Consider the following 20,557-nt stretch of genomic DNA (forward strand, 5'->3'; position numbering starts at 1 on the left):
GTATTTTGGGGTCCCCCTGTCCAATTTTGGGGTCCCCTCTCTGATTTTGCGGTCCCCTCTCTGATTTCGGGGTCCCCTCCCGTATTTCGGGGTCCCCCTGACCGATTTTGGGGTCCCTTTGTATATTTTTGGGCTCCCCTCCCGTATTTCGGGGTCCCCCGGTGGATGTCGGGCTCCCGCTGACCCCGCTGTCCCCTCCTCCCCCCTCAGGAGAATTCCGAGGACGACAAGAAGCGCGGCCGCTCCACCGACAGCGAGGTGGGACAGGTGAGCCCTGGGGGGAGGGGAGGGGAGGGGGGGGAGGGGGGTCCCCAAATTCGGGGGTCCCCTCCCCCCAATTCTGGCCCATCCCCCCGTTTGTGCAGTGGGCTCTTCCATTCCAAAGGGGGTTTTTCCCGGATCCAGAGCGGATTCTCCCGGGTTTTGGGGGTTTTTTTTTTCCTGGGGATTTCCCCTTTAAGAGCCCCTCCCATTTTTGGGGTCCCCTCCCCTTTTCTTATAATGGCTCCTCCCATTTTTGGGGTCCCCTCCCCTTTTCTTATAATGGCCCCTCCCATTTTTGGGGTCCCCTCCCCTCATTTTCATACTGGCTCCTCCCATTTTTTGCTCCCTCTCATTTTCATACTGGCTCCTCCCATTTTTGGTGTCCCCCCCTCATTTTCATACTGGCTCCTCCCATTTTTGGCTCATCTCATTTTCATACTGGCTCCTTCCATTTTTGGGCCCCCCCCCCCTCATTTTCATACTGGCTCTTCCCATTTTTGGGGTCCCCTCCTCTCATTTTCATACTGGCTCCTCCCATTTTTGGGGTCCCCTCCCCTCATTTTCATACTGGCTCCTCCCATTTTTGGCTCCCTCTCATTTTCATACTGGCTCCTCCCATTTTTGGTGTCCCCTCCCCTCATTTTCATACTGGCTCCTCCCATTTTTGGTGTCCCCTCCCCTCATTTTCATACTGGCTCCTCCCATTTTTAGGGTCCCTCCCCTTTTTTAAAAAATGGCTCCTCCCATTTTTGGGGTCCCCTCCCCCCCCCTTTTCCGAATGGATCCTTCCGGTTTTTCCCGGATCTCCTTTTGTTGCCCCGCCCCCTCCCCCCCCCCACATTTGTAATTAATTTTCTTCCCATTTTAATTGCTCCCCGCATTAATTAATCACTTTTCCCGTTACTTAACGACTTTTTCTCATTAGTTAACCACTTCTCCCATTAATTAACCATGTTGCCTGTTAATTAATCAGTTCTCCTGTTAATTAACCGCTCCTCCCATTGATTAATCACTTCTCCCATTAATTAACCACTTCTCCCATTAATTAATCACTTTTCATAATAATTAATCACTTTTCCTGTTAATGAACCATTTCTCCCATTAATGAACTATTTTTTGCATTAATTAACCACTTCTGCCATTAATTAACCATTTCTCCCATTAATTAACCACGTTTCCCATTAATCAACCATTTCTCCCATTAATTAACCACTTCTCCCATTAATCAACCACTTCCCTCATCAATTAACCGCTTCTCCCATTAATCAACCACTTCTTCCATTAATTAACCACTTCTCCCATTAATTAGCCACTTTTCCCATTAATTAACCACGTTTCCCATTAATTAACCACTGCTCCCGTTAATTAACCACTGCTCCCGTCAATCAACCCCCCCCCCCCCCCCCAACTAATTACCCCCTCCTCATTAACCAGTTCGTTCATTCTTCTCTTGCAGTCTCCGGCCAAGAACGGGGCCAAGCCCCTCCCCCACGGCCACGCCCCCCTCGCCCCGCCGCCCCTCCCCCTTTCCCCGCCCCCACCCCCGCCCCTCCTCCCGCCCTCAACAACGGCCCCGCCCCCGGGGGCGGGCCCGGCGGGGGGGCCCCGCCCCCCTCGAGCTCGGGGGCGCCCAAAGGGGGGGCCCGGGGCGGGGCCCCACCCCCCCAGCACCCCCACCCCCTACGCCCAGGCCGTGGCCCCGCCCCCCAGCGCCCCGCCCCCCAGCGCCCCCCAGCCACGCCCCCCCCAGCGCCCAACAGCCCGGGAAACAGAACGGGGGCGCCACCAGTGAGTCACTGGGATGGACTGGGAGGGGCTGGGAGGGGACTGGGTTATACTGGGATCGACTGGGAGGGGACTGGGGGCCACCAGTGAGTCACTGGGAGGGACTGGAGGGACTGGGATCAACTGGGAGGGGACTGGGGGCCACCAGTGAGTCACTGGGATCCACTGGGAGGGACTGGGAGGGGACTGGGTTATACTGGGATCGACTGGGAGGGGACTGGGGGCCACCAGTGAGTCACTGGGATCCACTGGGAGGGACTGGGAGGGGACTGGGTTATACTGGGATCAACTGGGAGGGGACTGGGGGCCACCAGTGAGTCACTGGGATCCACTGGGATCAACTGGGAGGGGACTGGGTTATACTGGATCGACTGGGAGGGGACTGGGGGCCACCAGTGAGTCACTGGGAGGGACTGGAGGGACTGGGATCAACTGGGAGGGGACTGGGGGCCACCAGTGAGTCACTGGGATCCACTGGGAGGGACTGGGAGGGGACTGGGTTATACTGGGATCGACTGGGAGGGGACTGGGGGCCACCAGTGAGTCACTGGGATCCACTGGGAGGGACTGGGAGGGGACTGGGTTATACTGGGATCAACTGGGAGGGGACTGGGGGCCACCAGTGAGTCACTGGGATCCACTGGGATCAACTGGGAGGGGACTGGGTTATACTGGGATCAACTGGGAGGGGACTGGGGGCCGCCAGTGAGTCACTGGGATCAACTGGGATCGACTGGGAGGGACTGGGTTATACTGGGATGAACCGGGAGGGGACTGGGGGCCACCAGTGAGTCACTGGGGGGGACTGGGTTATACTGGGAGGGGACTGGGATGAACTGGGATGAACTGGGAGGGGACTGGGAGGGGACTGGGGGCCACCAGTGAGTCACTGGGGGGGCTGGGAGAGACTTGGATAAACTGGGAGAGACTGGGATAAACTGGGAGAGACTGGGATAAACTGGAGAGACTGGGATTTGGGGTTTTTGGGGTGTTTTTTGGAGTTTATGGGTTTTTGGGTGTTTTTTGGGTGTTTTTCGGGGTGTTTTGGGGATTTTGGGTGTTTTTTGGGTGGTTTTTTGGGGTTTTGGGGGGTTTTTTTGGGGGGTTTTGGGGTGTTTTTTGGGTATTTTGGGTTTTTGGGGGGTTTTGGGGTGTTTCTGGGGTGTTTTTTGGGGTTTTTGGGCGTTCTTTGGGCTTTCTGACCCCGTTTTGCCCCGTCCCCCCAGGTTACAGCTCGGTGGTCGCCGACAGCTCCTCGGAGCCGGGGGCTGGGCGGGGGCGGCGCCCCGACCCCCCTGGGGCAGCCCCCCGGCCACAACCCGCCCAGCAGCGCCCCGTGAGTGCCCCGAAAACCCCCAAATCACCCCAAAATCACCCCAAAATCACCCCAAAATCACCCCAAAAATCACCCCAAAAATACCTGAAAATCACCCCAAAAATACCCCAAAAATACCCCAAAAACCTCCCCCAGCAGCACCCAAAAAACTCCCAAATCACCCCAAAAAATACCCAAAATCCACCCCAAAATCACCCCAAAAACCTCCCCAAAAACCCCCAAAACCATCCCAAAAACACCCCAAAATCACCCCAAAAATACCCCAAAATCCACCCCAAAAACCTCCCCCAGCAGCGCCCAAAAATACCCCAAAATCCCCCCAAAATGACCGCAAAAACCTCCCCAAAAAATCCCAAAATGACCCCAAAAATACCCCAAAAATACCCCAAAAATACCCCAAAATCACCCCAAAAATCATCCCAAAAATATCCCAAAATCACCCCAAAAACCTCCCCAAAAACCTCCCCCCGCGGCGTCCAAAAATATTCAAAAACAACCTCGAAGTAACCCCCAAAAACCCCAAAATCCACCCCAAAAACACCCCGAAGCCCCTAAAATCCCCCCAATGCCCCCAAATCCCAAAAACCTCCAAAATTTCCCCGAATCCTCCAAAATCCCCCCCAAAATTCCCCCTAAAATTGCCCAAAAATCCCCCCAAATTTCTTTCCATTTCCCCAAAATTTTCCCAAATTTTCCCCAATATTTCCCCCAAATTTCCCCAATTTTTCCTCAATTTTCCCCAATTTTTCCACAAATCTCCTCCCAATTTTCCCCGAATTTCCCCAATATTTTTCCTAAAACTTCCCCCCAAATTTCCCCCAATTTTTCCCCCAAATTCCCCCCAATCTCCCCCCAATTTTCCCCAAAATTTCCCTAAATTTCCCCCAATTTTTCCCCAAATTTCCCCAAAGTTTTCCCTAAAACTTCCCCCAATTTTCCCCCAAATTCCCCATTTTCCCCAATTTTTCCCCCAATTTCCCCCCAATTTCCCCCCAAATCCCCAAATTTCCCCCAATTTCCCCAAATTTCCCCCAATTCCCCCAAATTTCCCCCCAATTTCCCCCCAATTTCCCCAAATTTCCCCAATTTCCCCCCAAATTCCCAATTTTCCCCAAATTTCCCCAATTTCCCCCAAATCTCCCCCCAATTTCCTCCCAATTTCCCCCCAAATTCCCCAAATTTCCCCCCAATTTCCCCAATTTCCCCCCAAATTCCCCAAATTTCCCCCAATTTCCCCAATTTCCCCCCAAATTTCCCCAATTTCCCCCAAATTTCCCCAATTTCCCCCTAAATTTCCCCAAATTTCCCCAAATTTCCCCAATTTCCCCCCAATCTCCCCCCAATTTCCCCCAAATTTCCCCCCAATTTTCCCCCAATTTTCCCCCAAATTCCCCAATTTTCCCCAATTTCCCCCCAATTTTCCCAAATTCCCCCGAATTTCCCCAAATTCCCGCAGTCTCCCCCATTCCCGGCGAATTTCCCGGTGTTTTGCCCCAATGCCGTTTTCTCCCCCCAGGAAGGAGCCGGGGCTCCCGCAGCCCCCCCCGGGGGCGGGGGGCGGGGCAGGGGCGGCCCTGCTGGGCCCCGCCCCCCTGCCCAACCCCTCCCCCACCCCCGCCCTTCCCCGAGCCCAAGGGGGGGGGAGGGGCGGCCCCGCCGCTGCTCAACGGCCCCGCCCCCTTCGGCCCCGCCCCCGAGGGCAAGGTGAGAGCTCGGGGGGAAAACCGGGAATTCTGGCGGGAAAAACGGGAATTCTGGCGGGAAAAAACGGGAATTTGGGCGGGAAAAATGGGAATTTGGGGGGAAAAACGGGGAATTTGGGGGGAAAAACGGGAATTTGGGCGGGAAAAAACCGGGAATTTGGGGGGAAAAAACGGGAATTTGGGCGGGAAAAACCGGGAATTTGGGGCGGGAAAAACGGGAAATTGGGGAAAAACGGGAATTTGGGGAAAAAATGGGAATTTGGAGGGAAAAAACGGGAATTTGGGGGAAAACGGGAATTTGGGGAAAAAATGGGAATTTGGGGAAAAATGGGGATTTGGGGGAAAAATGGGAATTTGGGGAAAAAACGGAATTTGGGGAAAAAATGGGAATTTGGGGGAAAAAATGGGAATTTGGGGAAAAACGGGAATTTGGGGGGAAAAATGGGAATTTGGGGGAAAAAAATGGGAATTTGGGGGGAAAAAATGGGAATTTGGGGGGGAAAACAGGAATTCTGGGGGAAAAAAACGGGAATTTGGGGAAAAAACGGGAATTTGGGGAAAACGGGAATTTGGGGAAAAATGGGAATTTGGGGGGAAAAATGGGAATTGGGGGGGAAAAATGGGAATTTGGATGGGAAAAAATGGGAAAAAACTGGAGCTTGGGGAAAAATGGAGATTTGGGGGGAAAAATGGGAATTTGGGGGAAAAAAAATGGGAATTTGGGGAAAACCGGAATTGGAGGAAAAAACAGGAATTCTGGGGGGAAAAGTCGGGAATTTTGGGATGAAAATGCGAATTTTGGGGGGAAAGTTGGAGAATTTCGGGATAAAAAAACGGGAATTTTTTTTTGGCGGGGGGGGGAGGGGTCGAAAAAAAAAAAAAGAGAAATTTTTGGGTTCAAAACGGGGGATTTTGGGGTGGGGAAAAAAAAAAGGGGGAAATTTTTTGGGTAAAAAAAAAACCCTCGAGATATTTTCGTGCGTCCCCTCCCCCTCCCCCTCCCCCTCCCCCCTCCCCCCCCCGGTGGTTTTTGGGACCCCCGCCCCGAATTTAACCCCTTCCTGCCCCCCAGGCCGCGGAGCCGCTGAGCAGCCTCAAGTCGATGGCGGAACGGGCGGCGCTGGGGACGGGCCTGGAGGAGCCGGGGCCCCCCCTGGGGCTGGGGGACAGGGGTGAGACCCCTCCCCAAATTCCCCAAAATCCCAAAAATTCACCCCAAAGTCATCCCCGAACCCCCTGGGGATGGGGGACAGGGGGAGACCCCTCCCCAAATTCCCCAAAATCCCAAAAATTCACCCCAAAATCTGCCTCAAACCCCCAGAATCCCCCTAAATCCCCCCAAAATGCCCCCAAACCCCCCCAAAATCCTCCCAAATCCCCCCAAATCCCCCCAAATCTCCCATAATCCCCCAAACTTACCCCCAAACTTACCCCCAAGCCCCCCAAATCTCCAAATCCCCCCCAATCCCCCCCAAACCTCTCCTCAAACCTCCAAATCCCCCCAAATCTCCCCCCAACCCCCCCCAAATCCCCCCAACCCCCCCCAAAATATCCCCAAAATCCCCCCAAATCCCCCAAAATCCCCCCAAAATCTCCCCCCAACCCCCCCAAATTCCCCAAATCCCCTCCAAATCCCCTCAACCCCCGCCCAATTCCCAAAATCCCCCCAAACCTCTCCCCAACCCCCCCAAATCCCCCCAACCCCCCCCAAAATATCCCCAAAATCCCCCCAAATCCCCCAAAATCCCCCAAACCCCCCCGAAATCTCCCCCCAAACCCCCAAATTCCCCAAAACCCCCCCAAAATCTCCCCAAATCTCCCCCCAAGCCCCCCCAAAATCTCCCCCAACCCCCCCAAACCCCCCCAAACCTCCCCCTAAATCTCCAATTCCCCCAAACCCCCCCAATTCCCCCCCAAATCCCCCCAAATCCCCCAAAATCCCCAAAATCCCCCCCAAAATCTCCCCCCACCCCCCCAAATCCCCCCAAATCCCCCAAAATCCCCCCAAACCCCCCCAAATCCCCCCCAACCCCCCCCAAAATCTCCCCAAAATCCCAAAATCTCCCCCCACCCCCCCTAACCCCCCGTTTTCTCTCTCCCCCGTCCCCCAGAGCTGCTGCTGGGCCCGGCGGGGCGCGGCCCCCGGCTCGGGGGGCGCCGGCGGCTCCTCGGGGGGCGGCTCGGGGGCGCCCGGGGGGGCTCTGGGCGAGGTCAGCATCCCGCTGTCGCTGGGGGTCTGCCCCTGGGCCCCCTGCCCCTGCCCAAGGAGCAGCTCTACCAGCAGGCGCTGCAGGAGCCCGCCTGGCACCACATGCCCCACCCCTCGGATTCCGAGAGGATCAGGTGGGAATTCCCGGGATTTCCTGGAATTTCCCAGGATTTCGGGGGGTCCTGGGGGGAATTTAGGGGGATTTGGGGGGTTTCAGAGCAGTTCAGTGGGGATTTTGGGGAGATTTTTGGGCACCACGTGGCTCATCCATCGGATTCCGAGAGGATCAGGTGGGAATTCCCAAAATTTCCTGGAATTTCCCAGGATTTCGGGGGGTCCTGGGGTGGATTTGGGGGGGATTTGGGGGGTCTTAGGGGGTTTTTAGGGGGTTTCAGAGCAGTTCAATGGGGAGTTTTGGGCACCACATGCCCCACCCCTCGGATTCCGAGAGGATCAGGTGGGAATTCCTGAAATTTCCTGGAATTTCCCGGGATTTCGGGGGGTCCTGGGGGGGATTTGGGGGGATTTGGGGGGTTTCAGAGCATTTAAATGGGGATTTTGGGGCACCACGTGCCCCACCCCTCGGATTCCGAGAGGATCAGGTGGGAATTCCCGGGATTTCCCGGAATTTCCCGGAAATTTGGGGGGTCCTGGGGGGGATTTGGGGGGATTTGGGGGGTTTCAGAGCAGTTCAATGGGGATTTTTTTTCAATTTTTTGGGCATTTTTTGCCCCATAATTTGGGGCTTTTTTTTCCCCCCAATTTTAATTTCTAATTTCTCTAATTTCCCCCCATTTTCCCTTTGTCATTTTGCCCTTTCCCCCATTTTTTTCCCCATTTTTTCCCCACTTTTTCCCCATTTTCCATTTGTCATTTTGCCTTTTTCCCCCATTTTTTTCCCCACTTTTTCCCCATTTTTCCCCATTTTCCCCCCATTTTTTCCCCATTTTTCCCCATTTTTTCCCCATTTTCCCCCCATTTTTTTCCCATTTTCCCCATTTTTTCCCCATTTTTTCCCCATTTTCCCCATTTTTTCCCATTTTTTCCCCATTTTTCCCCATTTTTTCCCCATTTTCCCCCATTTTTCCCCATTTTCCCCCCATTTTTTCCCCATTTTTTCCCCATTTTTCCCCATTTTTTCCCCATTTTTCCCCATTTTTCCCCATTTTCCCCCCATTTTTTCCCCATTTTCCCCCATTTTCCCCCATTTTTCCCCATTTTCCCCCCATTTTCCCCCCATTTTCCCCCATTTTCCCCCATTTTTCCCCATTTTCCCCCCATTTTTTCCCCATTTTTCCCCATTTTCCCCCCATTTTTCCCCCATTTTTCCCCCCATTTTTCCCCGTTTTTTTCCCCATTTTTCCCCATTTTTCCCCCATTTTCCCCCCATTTTTCCCCCATTTTTCCCCATTTTTCCCCATTTTTCCCCCATTTTTTCCCCCGTTTCCCCCATTCCCAACTTTTGCCCCTTTCCTTTCCTTCCATCCCCCCTTCTCCATTCCCGACCTCCCCCATCCCCCCTCGCTCTCCCCCTCCCCCCCCCGCCGTGGTTTTTGCCCGGTTTTGCCCGGTTTTGCCCGGTTTTGCCCGTTTTTGCCCGTTTTTGGGTCGTTTTTTCCCGTTTTCCAGGCAGTAACCTGCCCCGCAATCCCTGCCCCACTCCCCCCTACCACCACCAGCTGCCCCCTCCCCACTCGGACACCGTCGAGTTCTACCAGCGCCTCTCCACCGAGACCTTGTTCTTCATCTTCTACTACCTGGAGGTACCAAAATCCCGAAAATTCACCCCAAAATTCCCGGGAATTCAGAAAATGTCAAAAATCCCGGAAATTGCCCCAAAATCGCCCCAAAATCGGCCAAAATCCATCCCAAAAAAGCTTTTAGGGGGTTCTCTTTTATTTCCAGACTTTGTTCTTCATCTTCTACTACCTGGAGGTACCAAAATCCCGAAAATTCACCCCAAAATTCCCGGGAATTCCAAAAACGTCAAAAATCCGCAAAATCGCCCCAGAATTGGCCAAAATCACCCCAAAATCACCCCAAAAGAGCTCTTTAGGAGTTCCAAAGTTCTCAGACTTTGTTCTTCATCTTCTACTACCTGGAGGTACCAAAATCCCAAAATTTCGCCCCAAAATTTCCGGGAATTTGAAAAACGTCGAAAATCCGCAAAATCGCCCCCAAAATCCACAAAATTCACCCCAAAAATCCCGGGAATTCAATAAAACTGGGAATATTTTGGGGTAAAACTGGGAATATTTGGGGGGAAAATTTTGAATATTTGGGGGGAAAATTCTGAATATTTGGGGGGAAATTCGGAATATTTGGGTGTAAAAATTGAGAATATTCGTGGTAAAAATTCAGAATATTTGGGGTGAAAATTCTGAATATTTGGGGAAAAAAAGTGGAATATTTGGGGGGAAAAAAGTGAAAAAATCCAGAATATTTGGGGTGAAAATTCAGAATATTTAGGTGCAAAAATTGAGAATATTTGGGGTGAAAATTCTGAATATTTGGATGTAAAAATTCAGAATATTTGGGGTGAAAATGGATTTTTTTGGGGTGAAATTTGATCATTTTGGGCTGAAATTTGTTCATTTTGGGGTGAAATTTGTTCATTTTGGGTGCCGCTCGTGTTCCGGCGGCTCCCGCGTGCCTTTGGGGCGATTTCCCGGGTTTTTGGGGCCCGGAATTCCAGGTTTTTTGGATGTTTTCCAGGGCACCAAGGCTCAGTACCTGGCGGCCAAGGCGCTGAAGAAGCAGTCGTGGCGTTTCCACACCAAGTACATGATGTGGTTCCAACGGCACGAGGAGCCCAAGACCATCACCGACGAGTTCGAGCAGGTCAGGGATCCCCAAAATTCCCCCAAAATTCCCCCAAAATTCCCCCAAAATTCCCCCAAAATTCCCCAAAAAAAAACCCCCAAAAAAATCCCACAAACGGCTTCAAAATCGGCCCCAAAACGGATTTTTCGGTGAATTTTTCGCGTCCAATCGTTGAAGTTGGTCCCAAAATTCCAAATATTCCCAGAATTTCAGCCCTAAATCCCGCCTGGGTTCACAAAATTATCCCAAACCTGCAAAAAAAAAAATCCCCAAAAACTCGGGAAAAAAATCCGACGTAAATTGGATTTTGGATTAAAATTTTGGTTTTTTTCAAGTGTGGGGTCGTTAAAATCCCCGAATTCCCACCTGGATCCTCAGATTTATTCCCTGCTCCCAAAATTCCGCCGAGAAATTTGGGAAGAATCCCCCAAAAAATTCCCAAAATTCTTCCCCCCCCCCAAAAATTTCCCAGAATTCCGCCCCGAAGTCCAAATTCTCCCGGGATTTTTGGGGGGTTTTTTGGGGGGGGGGTTGGGGTTTTTGGGAATTGATTGTTTTGGGCTTCCCTCCAAATTCCAACATCCAAAAATCCCGAATTTCCCAAAAAAAAAAAAAAAATCCCCTTGCAAAATTCCAAAAAAAAAAATCCCCAAATTCTTCCCAAAATTCCCAAAATTCCCCCAAAATCCTTCCCCTAACTCGGATTTTCCCGGAGTTTTTTTTTGGGATTGGGGTTTTTGGGGTTCCCGATCTATTTTTTGGGGTTCCCGACAATTTTTGAGCCCAAAAAAATCCCAAAATTCCCAAAAAAAACTCGAAAAAAACCAAAAATCTCCAAATTTTCCCCAAAATTCCCAAAATCCTTCCCCTAACTCGGATTTTCCCGGAGTTTTTTTTGGGATTGGGATTTTTGGGGTTCCCGATCCATTTTTTGTGGTTCCCGACAATTTTTGCGCCCAAAAAAATCCCAAAATTTCCAAAAAACCTCGAAAAAACAAAAAAATCCCCAAATTTTCCCCAAAATTCCCAAAATTATCAAAATCCTTCCCCTAACTCGGATTTTCCCGGAGTTTTTTTTGGGATTGGGGTTTTTGGGGTTCCCGATCCATCTTTTGTGGTTCCCGACAATTTTTGCGCCCAAAAAATTCCCCAAAATTCCCAAAAAAAACCTTGAAAAAAACCCAAAAATCCCCAAATTTTCCCCCAAAATTCCCAAAATTCCCCCAAAATTCTTCCCCTAACTCGGATTTTCCCGGAGTTTTTTTTGGGATTGGGATTTTTGGGGTTCCCGATCCATTTTTTTGTGGTTCCCGACAATTTTTGAGCCCAAAAAAATCCCAAAATTCCCCCAAAAACTCGGAAAAAAAACCCAAAAATCCCCAAATTTTCCCCAAAATCCCCAAAATCCTTCCCCTAACTCGGATTTTCCCGGGTTTTTTTTGGGATGGGGGTTTCAGGACCCCCCGGATCCATTTTTTCGGAGTCCCCTTGACCTTTTGACCTCCTCCAAATTTCAGGGCACTTACATCTACTTCGACTACGAGAAGTGGGGGCAGCGCAAGAAGGAAGGATTCACCTTCGAGTATCGATACCTGGAGGACCGAGACCTGCAGTGAGGGGGGGCCAAAAAAAACCCCAAAAAACCCCCAAAAAACCCCAAAACGCCTCGAAAAACAGGAAAAACGCCCCGAAAAACAGAAAAAACGCCCCGAAAAACAGGAAAAACGCCCCGAAAAACATGAAAAATGCCCCAAAAAACAGAAAGAACGCGTCAAAAAACATGAAAAACGCCCCAAAACCAGAAAAAACGCTCCAAAAAACATGAAAAACGCCCCAAAAAACAGAAATAACGGCTCAGAAACAGAAAAAAACGCTCCAAAAAACATGAAAAACGCCCCCAAAAACAGAAATAACGGCTCAAAAACAGAAAAAATGGCTCAAAAAACATGAAAAACGCCCCAAAAAACAGAAAAAACGCCCCAAAAACAGAAAAAAATGTCTCAAAACACATGAAAAACACCCCAAAAACCAGAAAAAATGTCTCAAAAAACATGAAAAACGCCTCAAAAAACATGAAAAACGCCTCAAAACCAGAAAAAACGCCTCAAAAACAGAAAAAATGTCTCAAAAAACAGAAAAAACGCCCCAAAAAATGGAAAAAACGCCCCAAAAAACAAAAAACGCCCCAAAAAACATGAAAAATGCCCCAAAAAATGGAAAAAATGCCCCAAAAAACATGAAAAATGCCCCAAAAAACAAAGCCCCAAAAACCCCCCAAAATTCCTCCAATTCACCCCAAAATTTGGGGAATTTTTCCTCGGCCCTTTTCCCCGTTGCCGCAGCTGGGCTGAGCGGAACTCGGGGGGGGTGAAGAAATTTGGGGGTTTTTGGGGTTTTTTGGGGTTTTTTGGGGTTTTTGGCGTTTTTTGGGGTTTTTTGGGGTTTTTGGGGTTTTTTTTGGGGGTTTTTGGGGTTTTTGGGGTTTTTTTGGGGTTTTTTGGCGTTTTTTGGGGGTTTTTTGGGTTTTTTTTGGGGTTTTTTTGGGGGTTTTTTGGGGGTTTTTTTGGGGTTTTTTTTTCTCCTTCCGGGGAAAAGTTGGAAGATATTTTTTTTTTTCCGTCAAGTTATTTTCGGGTTTTTTTTTTCGTTGTTGTCGTCGTTCGGTTTTTTTCGTTTTTGGCAAATATTTATGAATAAATAGTTTTATATCACAGGGTCGTGGTGGGGGACGTGGGAGTTGGAATTTGGGGTTGTTTGAGTTGATTTTGGGCGTTTTTAAGGGACGAGGGGAATTTTTTTGGGGGGGTGGGAACTCCAGTTTTACCCCCAAAAACATCTTTTTTCACCCCGAAAAGAATTCGACACAAATCCCCACCCAGGCTGCAAAAATCACCCCCAAAAATGGATTTTCATTCCGGTTTTAATGAGATTTTGCCTTTTTTTAATGACATTTTTCCGTTTTTAATGAGATTTTGCCTTTTTTAATGAGATTTTTCCGTTTTTTGAGATTTTTTCCTTTTTTTAATGAGATTTTTCCTTTTTTTAATGAGATTTTTCCTTTTTTTAATGAGATTTTTCCTTTTTTTAGTGAGATTTTTCCGTTTTTTGAGATTTTCCTTTTTTTAATGAGATTTTTCCGTTTTTTAATGAGATTTTTCTTTTTTTAATGAAATTTTCTTTTTTTTAGTGAGATTTTTCCTTTTTTAGTGAGATTTTTCCGTTTTTTGAGATTTTTCCTTTTTTTAATGAGATTTTTTCCGTTTTTAATGAGATTTTTCCATTTTTAATGAGATTTTCCTTTTTTTAATGAGATTTTCCTTTTTTAATGAGATTTTTCATTTTTTTAATGACATTTTTCCGTTTTTTGAGATTTTTCCTTTTTTAATGAGATTTTTCCTTTTTTAAATGAGATTTCTCCTTTTTTTAATGAGATTTTCCTTTTTTTAATGAGATTTTTCCTTTTTTTAATGAGATTTTTCCGTTTTTAATGAGATTTTTCCGTTTTTTGAGATTTTTCCTTTTTTTAATGACATTTTTTCCGTTTTTAATGAGATTTTTCATTTTTTTAATGAGATTTTCCCTTTTTTAAATGAGATTTCTTTTTTTAATGAGATTTTCCCCTTTTTTTAATGAGATTTTCCTTTTTTTAATGAGATTTTTCTTTTTTTAATGAGATTTTTCCTTTTTTTAATGAGATTTTCCTTTTTTTAATGAAATTTTCCCTTTTTTTAATGAGATTTTCCCTTTTTTAAATGAGATTTTTTCACGTTTTGATCCCGAAACGCCCCCCAAAATTTTTTTTGTTGTTTTTTTTTCCTCCCTGGGGAATTTGGGGGGTTTTTCTTCTCCCCCTCCCCCCCAAAAAAATGGGATTTGAGGTGGATTTTGGGGGGTCCCCGGGTGTGTTTTTGGGGTCCCGGGTGTGTTTTTGGGGGTCCCAGGTTTATTTTTCGGGGTCCCCAGGTGAGTTTTCGGGGGTCCCAGGTGAGTTTTCGGGGTCCCCAGGTGAGTTTTCGGGGGTCCCAGGTGTGTTTTCGGGGTCTCAGGTGAGTTTTCGGGGGTCCCAGGTGTGTTTTTGGGGTCCCAGGTTTATTTTTCGGGGTCCCAGGTGAGTTTTCGGGGTCTCAGGTGAGTTTTCGGGGGTCCCAGGTGTGTTTTTGGGGGTCCCAGGTTTATTTTTTGGGGTCCCAGGTTTATTTTTTGGGGTCTCAGGTGTGTTTTCGGGGTCTCAGGTGAGTTTTCGGGGTCCCAGGTGTGTTTTTGGAGGTCTCAGGTTTATTTTTTGGGGTCCCAGGTTTATTTTTGGGGGTCTCAGGTTTATTTTTCGGGGTCTCAGGTGAGTTTTCGGGGGTCCCAGGTGTGTTTTTGGGGGTCTCAGGTTTATTTTTCGGGGTCTCAGGTGTGTTTTCGGGGTCTCAGGTGTGTTTTCGGGGTCCCAGGTGTGTTTTCGGGGTCTCAGGTGAGTTTTCGGGGTCCCAGGTGTGTTTTTGGGGGTCCCAGGTTTATTTTTTGGGGTCCCAGGTTTATTTTTTGGGGTCTCAGGTGTGTTTTCGGGGTCTCAGGTGAGTTTTCGGGGGTCCCAGGTGTGTTTTTGAGGGTCCCAGGTGAGTTTTCGGGGTCCCAGGTGAGTTTTTTGGGGTCCCAGGTGAGTTTTGGGGGTCTCAGGTGAGTTTTCGGGGTCCCAGGTTTATTTTTCGGGGTCTCAGGTGAGTTTTCGGGGTCCCAGGTGTGTTTTTGGAGGTCTCAGGTTTATTTTTTGGGGTCCCAGGTTTATTTTTGGGGGTCTCAGGTTTATTTTTCGGGGTCTCAGGTTTATTTTTCGGGGTCTCAGGTGAGTTTTCGGGGGTCCCCGGCCCTCGCCAGCAGCTCCCGGCTCCGCGCTCTCTCCGCGGCCTCGCGGGCCAAGCGCTGCCGCCGCAGCTCCGCCAGCCTGGGGGGGTAAATTAGCGCTAATTAGTGCTGATTACGGGGGGGTTAAAGGGGTAATTAGTGAACAGAAAAAGGGGTTAATTAACTAATGAACAGCAAAAGGGGATAAATTAATCAATTAATGAACAGAAGAGGGGATTAATGACTCAATGAACGGAGAGAAGAGGGGATTAATTAATTAATGAACACAAGAGGGGATTAATGACTCAATTAATGAACAGAAGAGGCGATTAATGAACTAAGGAACAGAAGAGGGGATTAATGACTCAATTAAGGAACAGAAGAGGGGATTAATTAATTGACTGATAGACAGAAAAGGGGATTAATGACTCAATGAACAAACAGAAGAGGTGATTAACAAATTAACGGACAGAAGAGGCGATTAATGACTCAATTAACGGCCAGAGGAGGGGATTAATGACTCAATTCATAAACAGAAGAGGGGATTAATGACTCAATAAACAGAAGAGGGGGTTAATGACTCAATTAATGAACAGAAGAGGCGATTAATGACTGAATTAACGAACAGAGGAGGGGATTAATGAATTAACGAACAGAAGAGGGGATTAATTAACGAACAGAGGAGGGGATTAATGACTCAATAAACAAACAGAAGAGGCGATTAATGACTCAATTAACGGACAGAAGAGGGGGTTAATGAATTAAGGAACAGAAGAGGCGATTAATGACTCAATTAACGAACAGAGCAGGGGATTAATGACTCAATTAACGGACAGAGGGGATTAATGACTCAATTAATGGCCAGAGGAGGGGATGAATTAATTAACGAACAGAGGAGGGGATTAATTAACGGACAGAAGAGGGGGTTAATGACTCAATAAACGAACAGAGGAGGCGATTAATGACTCAATTAATAAACAGAAGAGGCGATTAATGACTCAATGAACGGCCCGAGGAGGGGATTAATGACTCAACGGCCAGAAGAGGTGATTAATGACTCAATTAATGGACAGAAGAGGGGATTAATTAATGAGCAGAAGAGGGGATTAATGACTCAACAGACAGAAGAGGGGATTAATGACTCAATAAACAAACAGAAGAGGTGATTAATGACTCAATTAACGAACAGAGGAGGGGATTAATGACTCAATGAACGGACCGAAGAGGGGGTTAATGAATTACGGAACAGAAGATGTAATTAATGACTCAATTAACGGCCAGAAGCGGGGGTTAATGACTCAATTAACGGCCAGAAGCGGGGGTTAATGACTCAATTAACGGCCAGAAGCGGGGGTTAATGAATTAAGGAACAGAAGATGTAATTAATGACTCAATTAACGGCCAGAAGCGGGGGTTAACGAAGGAGCCCCCCGGGCGGCGCTCACCCCACGGGCCCGGCGCGGCGCTCGCTCCGGCGCTTCCCTTCGCCCTCCCGGGCGGCTTTGCCGGCGCGATCCGGTGGATCCCCGCGATCCGGCGGATCCGGCGGATCCGGCGGCGCCCCGGGGGAGCGGGGCCGGCGCTCGGGGGGCCGCAGGTACCAGGGCGGGCGCAGCTGAGCCTCGGCCGCGCTCTGCCCCAGGTAGGTCAGGAGGCCCAGGGCGCGCTCCGGCGTTCCTGCGACGGAGAGACGGCGATTGGGGGCAGGCCGGGAACCCCGCCCACAATTCCCGGGTTCTCCCACTGAAATGCCGCGTTTGAAACTAAAATTCCGCGTTTTCCCACTGAAATTCTGCGTTTTGAAACTAAAATTCTGCGTTTTCCCACTGAAATTCCGCGTTTTCCCACTGAAATTCTGCGTTTTCCCACTGAAATTCCGCGTTTTCCCACTGAAATTCCGCGTTTTCCCACTGAAATTCTGCGTTTTCCCACTGAAATTCCGCGTTTTCCCACTGAAATTCCGCGTTTTGAAACTAAAATTCCTCAATTTTCCCCCATTGAAATTCCTCGTTTTTCCCCATTGAAATTCCTCATTTTCCCCATTGAAATTCCTCATTTTTCCCACTGAAATTCCTCGTTTTTCCCCACTGAAATTCCTCATTTTTCTCCCACTGAAATTCCTCGTTTTTCCCATTGAAATTCCTCTTTTTCCCCCATTGAAATTCCTCATTTTCCCCCCATTGAAATTCCTCATTTTTCCCATTGAAATTCCTCATTTTTCCCATTGAAATTCCTCATTTTTCCCACTGAAATTCCTCATTTTCCCCATTGAAATTCCTCGTTTTTCCCATTGAAATTCCTCATTTTTCCCACTAAAATTCCTCATTTTTCCCACCCAAATCCCGCCGTTTTCCCGTCGTTCCTGAGGGGGAAATTGGGGTGAAGAGCCCTGAGGGAAAATCCACCTCGGTTTGCCAGGAATCCCTCCAAAAATTCCCGGTTTTCCCACTGAAATTCCGCTTTTTCCCACTAAAAAAAATCCATTTTTCCCCTCAAAAATCCCATTTTTCCCCTCAGAAATCCCGTTTTTCCCCTCAGAAATCCCATTTTCCCCTCAGAAATCCCATTTTTTCCCCTCAGAAATCCCGTTTTTCCCCTCAGAAATCCCATTTTTCCCCTCAGAAATCCCATTTTCCCCTCAGAAATCCCATTTTTTCCCCTCAGAAATCCCGTTTTTCCCCTCAGAAATCCCGTTTTTCCCCTCAGAAATCCCATTTTCCCCTCAGAAATCCCATTTTTCCCCTCAGAAATCCCATTTTTTCCCCTCAGAAATCCCATTTTCCCCTCAGAAATCCCATTTTCCCCTCAAAATCGCATTTTCCCCTCAGAAATCCCATTTTTCCCCTCAAAAACCCATTTTCCCCTCAGAAATCCCATTTTCCCCTCAGAAATCCCATTTTCCCCTCAGAAATCCCGTTTTTCCCCTCAGAAATCCCGTTTTTCCCCTCAGAAATCCCATTTTCCCTCAGAAATCCCATTTTTCCCCTCAGAAATCCCATTTTTCCCCTCAGAAATCCCATTTTCCCCTCAGAAATCCCGTTTTTCCCCTCAGAAATCCCATTTTCCCTCAAAAATCCATTTTTCCCCTCAGAAACCCCATTTTCCCCTCAGAAATCCCATTTTTCCCCTCAGAAATCCATTTTCCCCTCAGAAATCCCATTTTTTCCCCTCAGAAATCCCATTTTCCCCTCAGAAATCCCATTTTTCCCCTCAGAAATCCCGTTTTTCCCCTCAGAAATCCCGTTTTTCCCCTCAGAAATCCCATTTTTCCCCTCAAAATCCCATTTTCCCCTCAGAAATCCCATTTTCCCCTCAGAAATCCCATTTTCCCCTCAGAAATCCCATTTTTCCCCTCAGAAATCCCATTTTTCCCCTCAGAAATCCCATTTTCCCCTCAGAAATCCCATTTTCCCCCTCAGAAATCCCATTTTCCCCTCAGAAATCCCATTTTCCCCTCAGAAATCCCATTTTCCCCTCAGAAATCCCATTTTCCCCTCAGAAATCCCATTTTCCCCTCAGAAATCCCTTTTTCCCCTCAGAAATCCCATTTTTCCCCTCAGAAATCCCATTTTCCCCTCAGAAATCCGTTCAATCTTTTCCCCTCAGAAATCCCATTTTCCCCTCAGAAATCCCATTTTCCCCTCAGAAATCCCATTTTTCCCTCAGAAATCCCGTTTTTCCCCTCAGAAATCCCGTTTTTCCCTCAGAAATCCCATTTTCCCCTCAGAAATCCCATTTTCCCCTCAGAAATCCCGTTTTCCCCTCAAAATCGCATTTTTCCCTCAGAAATCCCATTTTTCCCCTCAGAAATCCCATTTTTCCCTCAGAAATCCCGTTTTTCCCCTCAGAAATCCCATTTTTTCCCCTCAGAAATCCCATTTTTCCCCTCAGAAATCCCATTTTCCCCTCAGAAATCCCATTTTTCCCCTCAGAAATCCCATTTTCTCAGAAATCCCGTTTTTCCCCTCAGAAATCCCGTTTTTCCCCTCAGAAATCCCATTTTCCCCTCAGAAATCCCGTTTTTCCCCTCAGAAATCCCATTTTCCCCTCAGAAATCCCATTTTTCCCCTCAGAAATCCCATTTTTCCCCTCAGAAATCCCATTTTTCCCCTCAGAAATCCCATTTTCCCCTCAGAAATCCCATTTTTCCCCTCAGAAATCCCATTTTTCCCCTCAGAAATCCCATTTTTCCCCTCAGAAATCCCGTTTTTCCCCTCAGAAATCCCATTTTTCCCCTCAGAAATCCCATTTTCCCCTCAGAAATCCCATTTTTCCCCTCAGAAATCCCATTTTTCCCCTCAAAAATCCATTTTTCCCCTCAGAAATCCCATTTTTTCCCCTCAGAAATCCCCTTTCCCGCTGGCCCGAGGACAGGGATCTCCCGGCGGGGTCTCCGAACTCCCCTCGCCGCCCTCACCTGTTCCCGCCTCTTCTCCTCCTCGTGCTCGCGGTTCGGCGCCTCCTCGGCCGGGGGGAAGAGGCCGCCGGGGCTCGGGGGCGAGCGGCCGCGACCCCCGAGCCTCGCCCGCTTCCGCAGGAGCTCCGTGCGGACCTGGGGGGGGGAAAAGGGCTCAAAGACCCCCCCAAAAATCCCCCCCCATCCCCTCCCATTGGTTTTGCCCCTTCCCCAAGTTATTTTACGCTCCGGAATTTGTTTCGCTGCTCCCCCTCCCTCAAAAAAAACGCTTTTTGTTAGCTCAATCCACCCCCCTCCAATAAACAGAAATGGTTCGCTCCCAGAGACGCCAATCAACCTAAGACACGCCCATCGCTCGGAATATAGTCAAGGGGCGCTCCCGCTGATTGGTTGACGGGTGTTCAGCCCCAATCGCCCTAAGCCACGCCCATCGCTCGTAATGTAGTCAACGGCGCTCCCGCTGATTGGCTGACGGGTGTTTAGCCCCGCCCTCTTTCCGCTCCCTACCCCTACCCCCCCCCCCCCCGCCTTCCCCTCAGCACTCGCCTCCTGCTCCGCCCGCAGCGCGCGCGCGTCGCGTTTCCTGCGCTCCACCTCGGCCGCCGCCTCGTCCCGCCGCACCCGCGCCACATTGTCCTTGTTGCGGACGTGCCACGACTTCTTCGGGAGGATGTTCATGGCGGCGGCGGCGGCGGCGGCGGGACCAGGCCGCCGCTCCGCTGAGGCCGCACCGCCTTCCTCCTCCGCCTTCCCGGTTCTGATTGGTCGAGCCGCTGTGGATCCGCCCTTTTATCTGGCTCTCTGATTCGCCAGAGCCGCGTCGCTCCGCCTGGTTGTCGCCCGCTGGTTGGCTGACCGCTGTAATCCGCCCTTATCCCCACTTCTGATTGGCTCGCGCGTTGTCCTGACGGCGCGAGGCCGGAAGTGGAGGTTTCCCGCCTTCTCCCCTCAGCGGAGCGCCGCCATGTTGAGCCGTGAGGGGAGGCGAGGACGTCTCCCCAAAAAACCCCCGAAACCGTCTCGCGAACGCCCAAAATAACCCTAAAACCCCTTTGGGAACCCTCAAAATCCCCTTGGGATCTCCCGGGCCCGAGTTCTTTCCAGATTCCAAGGATTTGCCCCAAGATTTGCCTCATTTCCCTCAAAGATTCCCCTCAGGATCAGGTCAGTTCAGGGGGACTGGGACCAAT

General features: G+C 49.2%; 2 protein-coding genes across 2 annotated transcripts; one reads left to right on the plus strand and one right to left on the minus strand.

Moving 5' to 3' along the window:
• Positions 1-210: 210 nt before the first annotated feature.
• On the plus strand, positions 211-12,831 carry LOC136284555 (CCR4-NOT transcription complex subunit 3-like; the record flags this gene model as incomplete). The annotated part of the gene is given in 12 exon segments (XM_066174906.1): positions 211-267; positions 1,721-2,005; positions 2,007-2,052; positions 3,276-3,888; positions 4,777-5,089; positions 6,161-6,260; positions 7,200-7,297; positions 7,299-7,329; positions 7,332-7,431; positions 8,931-9,060; positions 10,013-10,138; positions 11,638-12,831. Coding segments are annotated over 12 exon segments (1,998 nt in total), but the record flags the coding sequence as incomplete, so codon positions are not given.
• On the minus strand, positions 11,799-20,116 carry LENG1 (leukocyte receptor cluster member 1). The gene is made up of 5 exons (XM_066174905.1): positions 19,914-20,116; positions 19,350-19,502; positions 16,396-16,616; positions 14,952-15,050; positions 11,799-14,785 (listed from the first exon to the last, which is right to left on the minus strand). The coding sequence occupies exons 1-5, from the start codon at positions 20,043-20,045 to the stop codon at positions 14,782-14,784; spliced, it is 609 nt and encodes a 202-aa protein (XP_066031002.1). The 5' UTR covers positions 20,046-20,116; the 3' UTR covers positions 11,799-14,781.
• Between the last annotated feature and the right edge of the window lie 441 nt (positions 20,117-20,557).

Source organism: Chamaea fasciata, unplaced genomic scaffold, assembly GCF_029207755.1.
Source record: "Chamaea fasciata isolate MVZ Bird 193981 ecotype frontalis unplaced genomic scaffold, bChaFas1.0.hap1 SCAF_1104, whole genome shotgun sequence".
In the NCBI taxonomy this organism is placed as follows: Eukaryota; Metazoa; Chordata; class Aves; order Passeriformes; family Sylviidae; genus Chamaea; species Chamaea fasciata.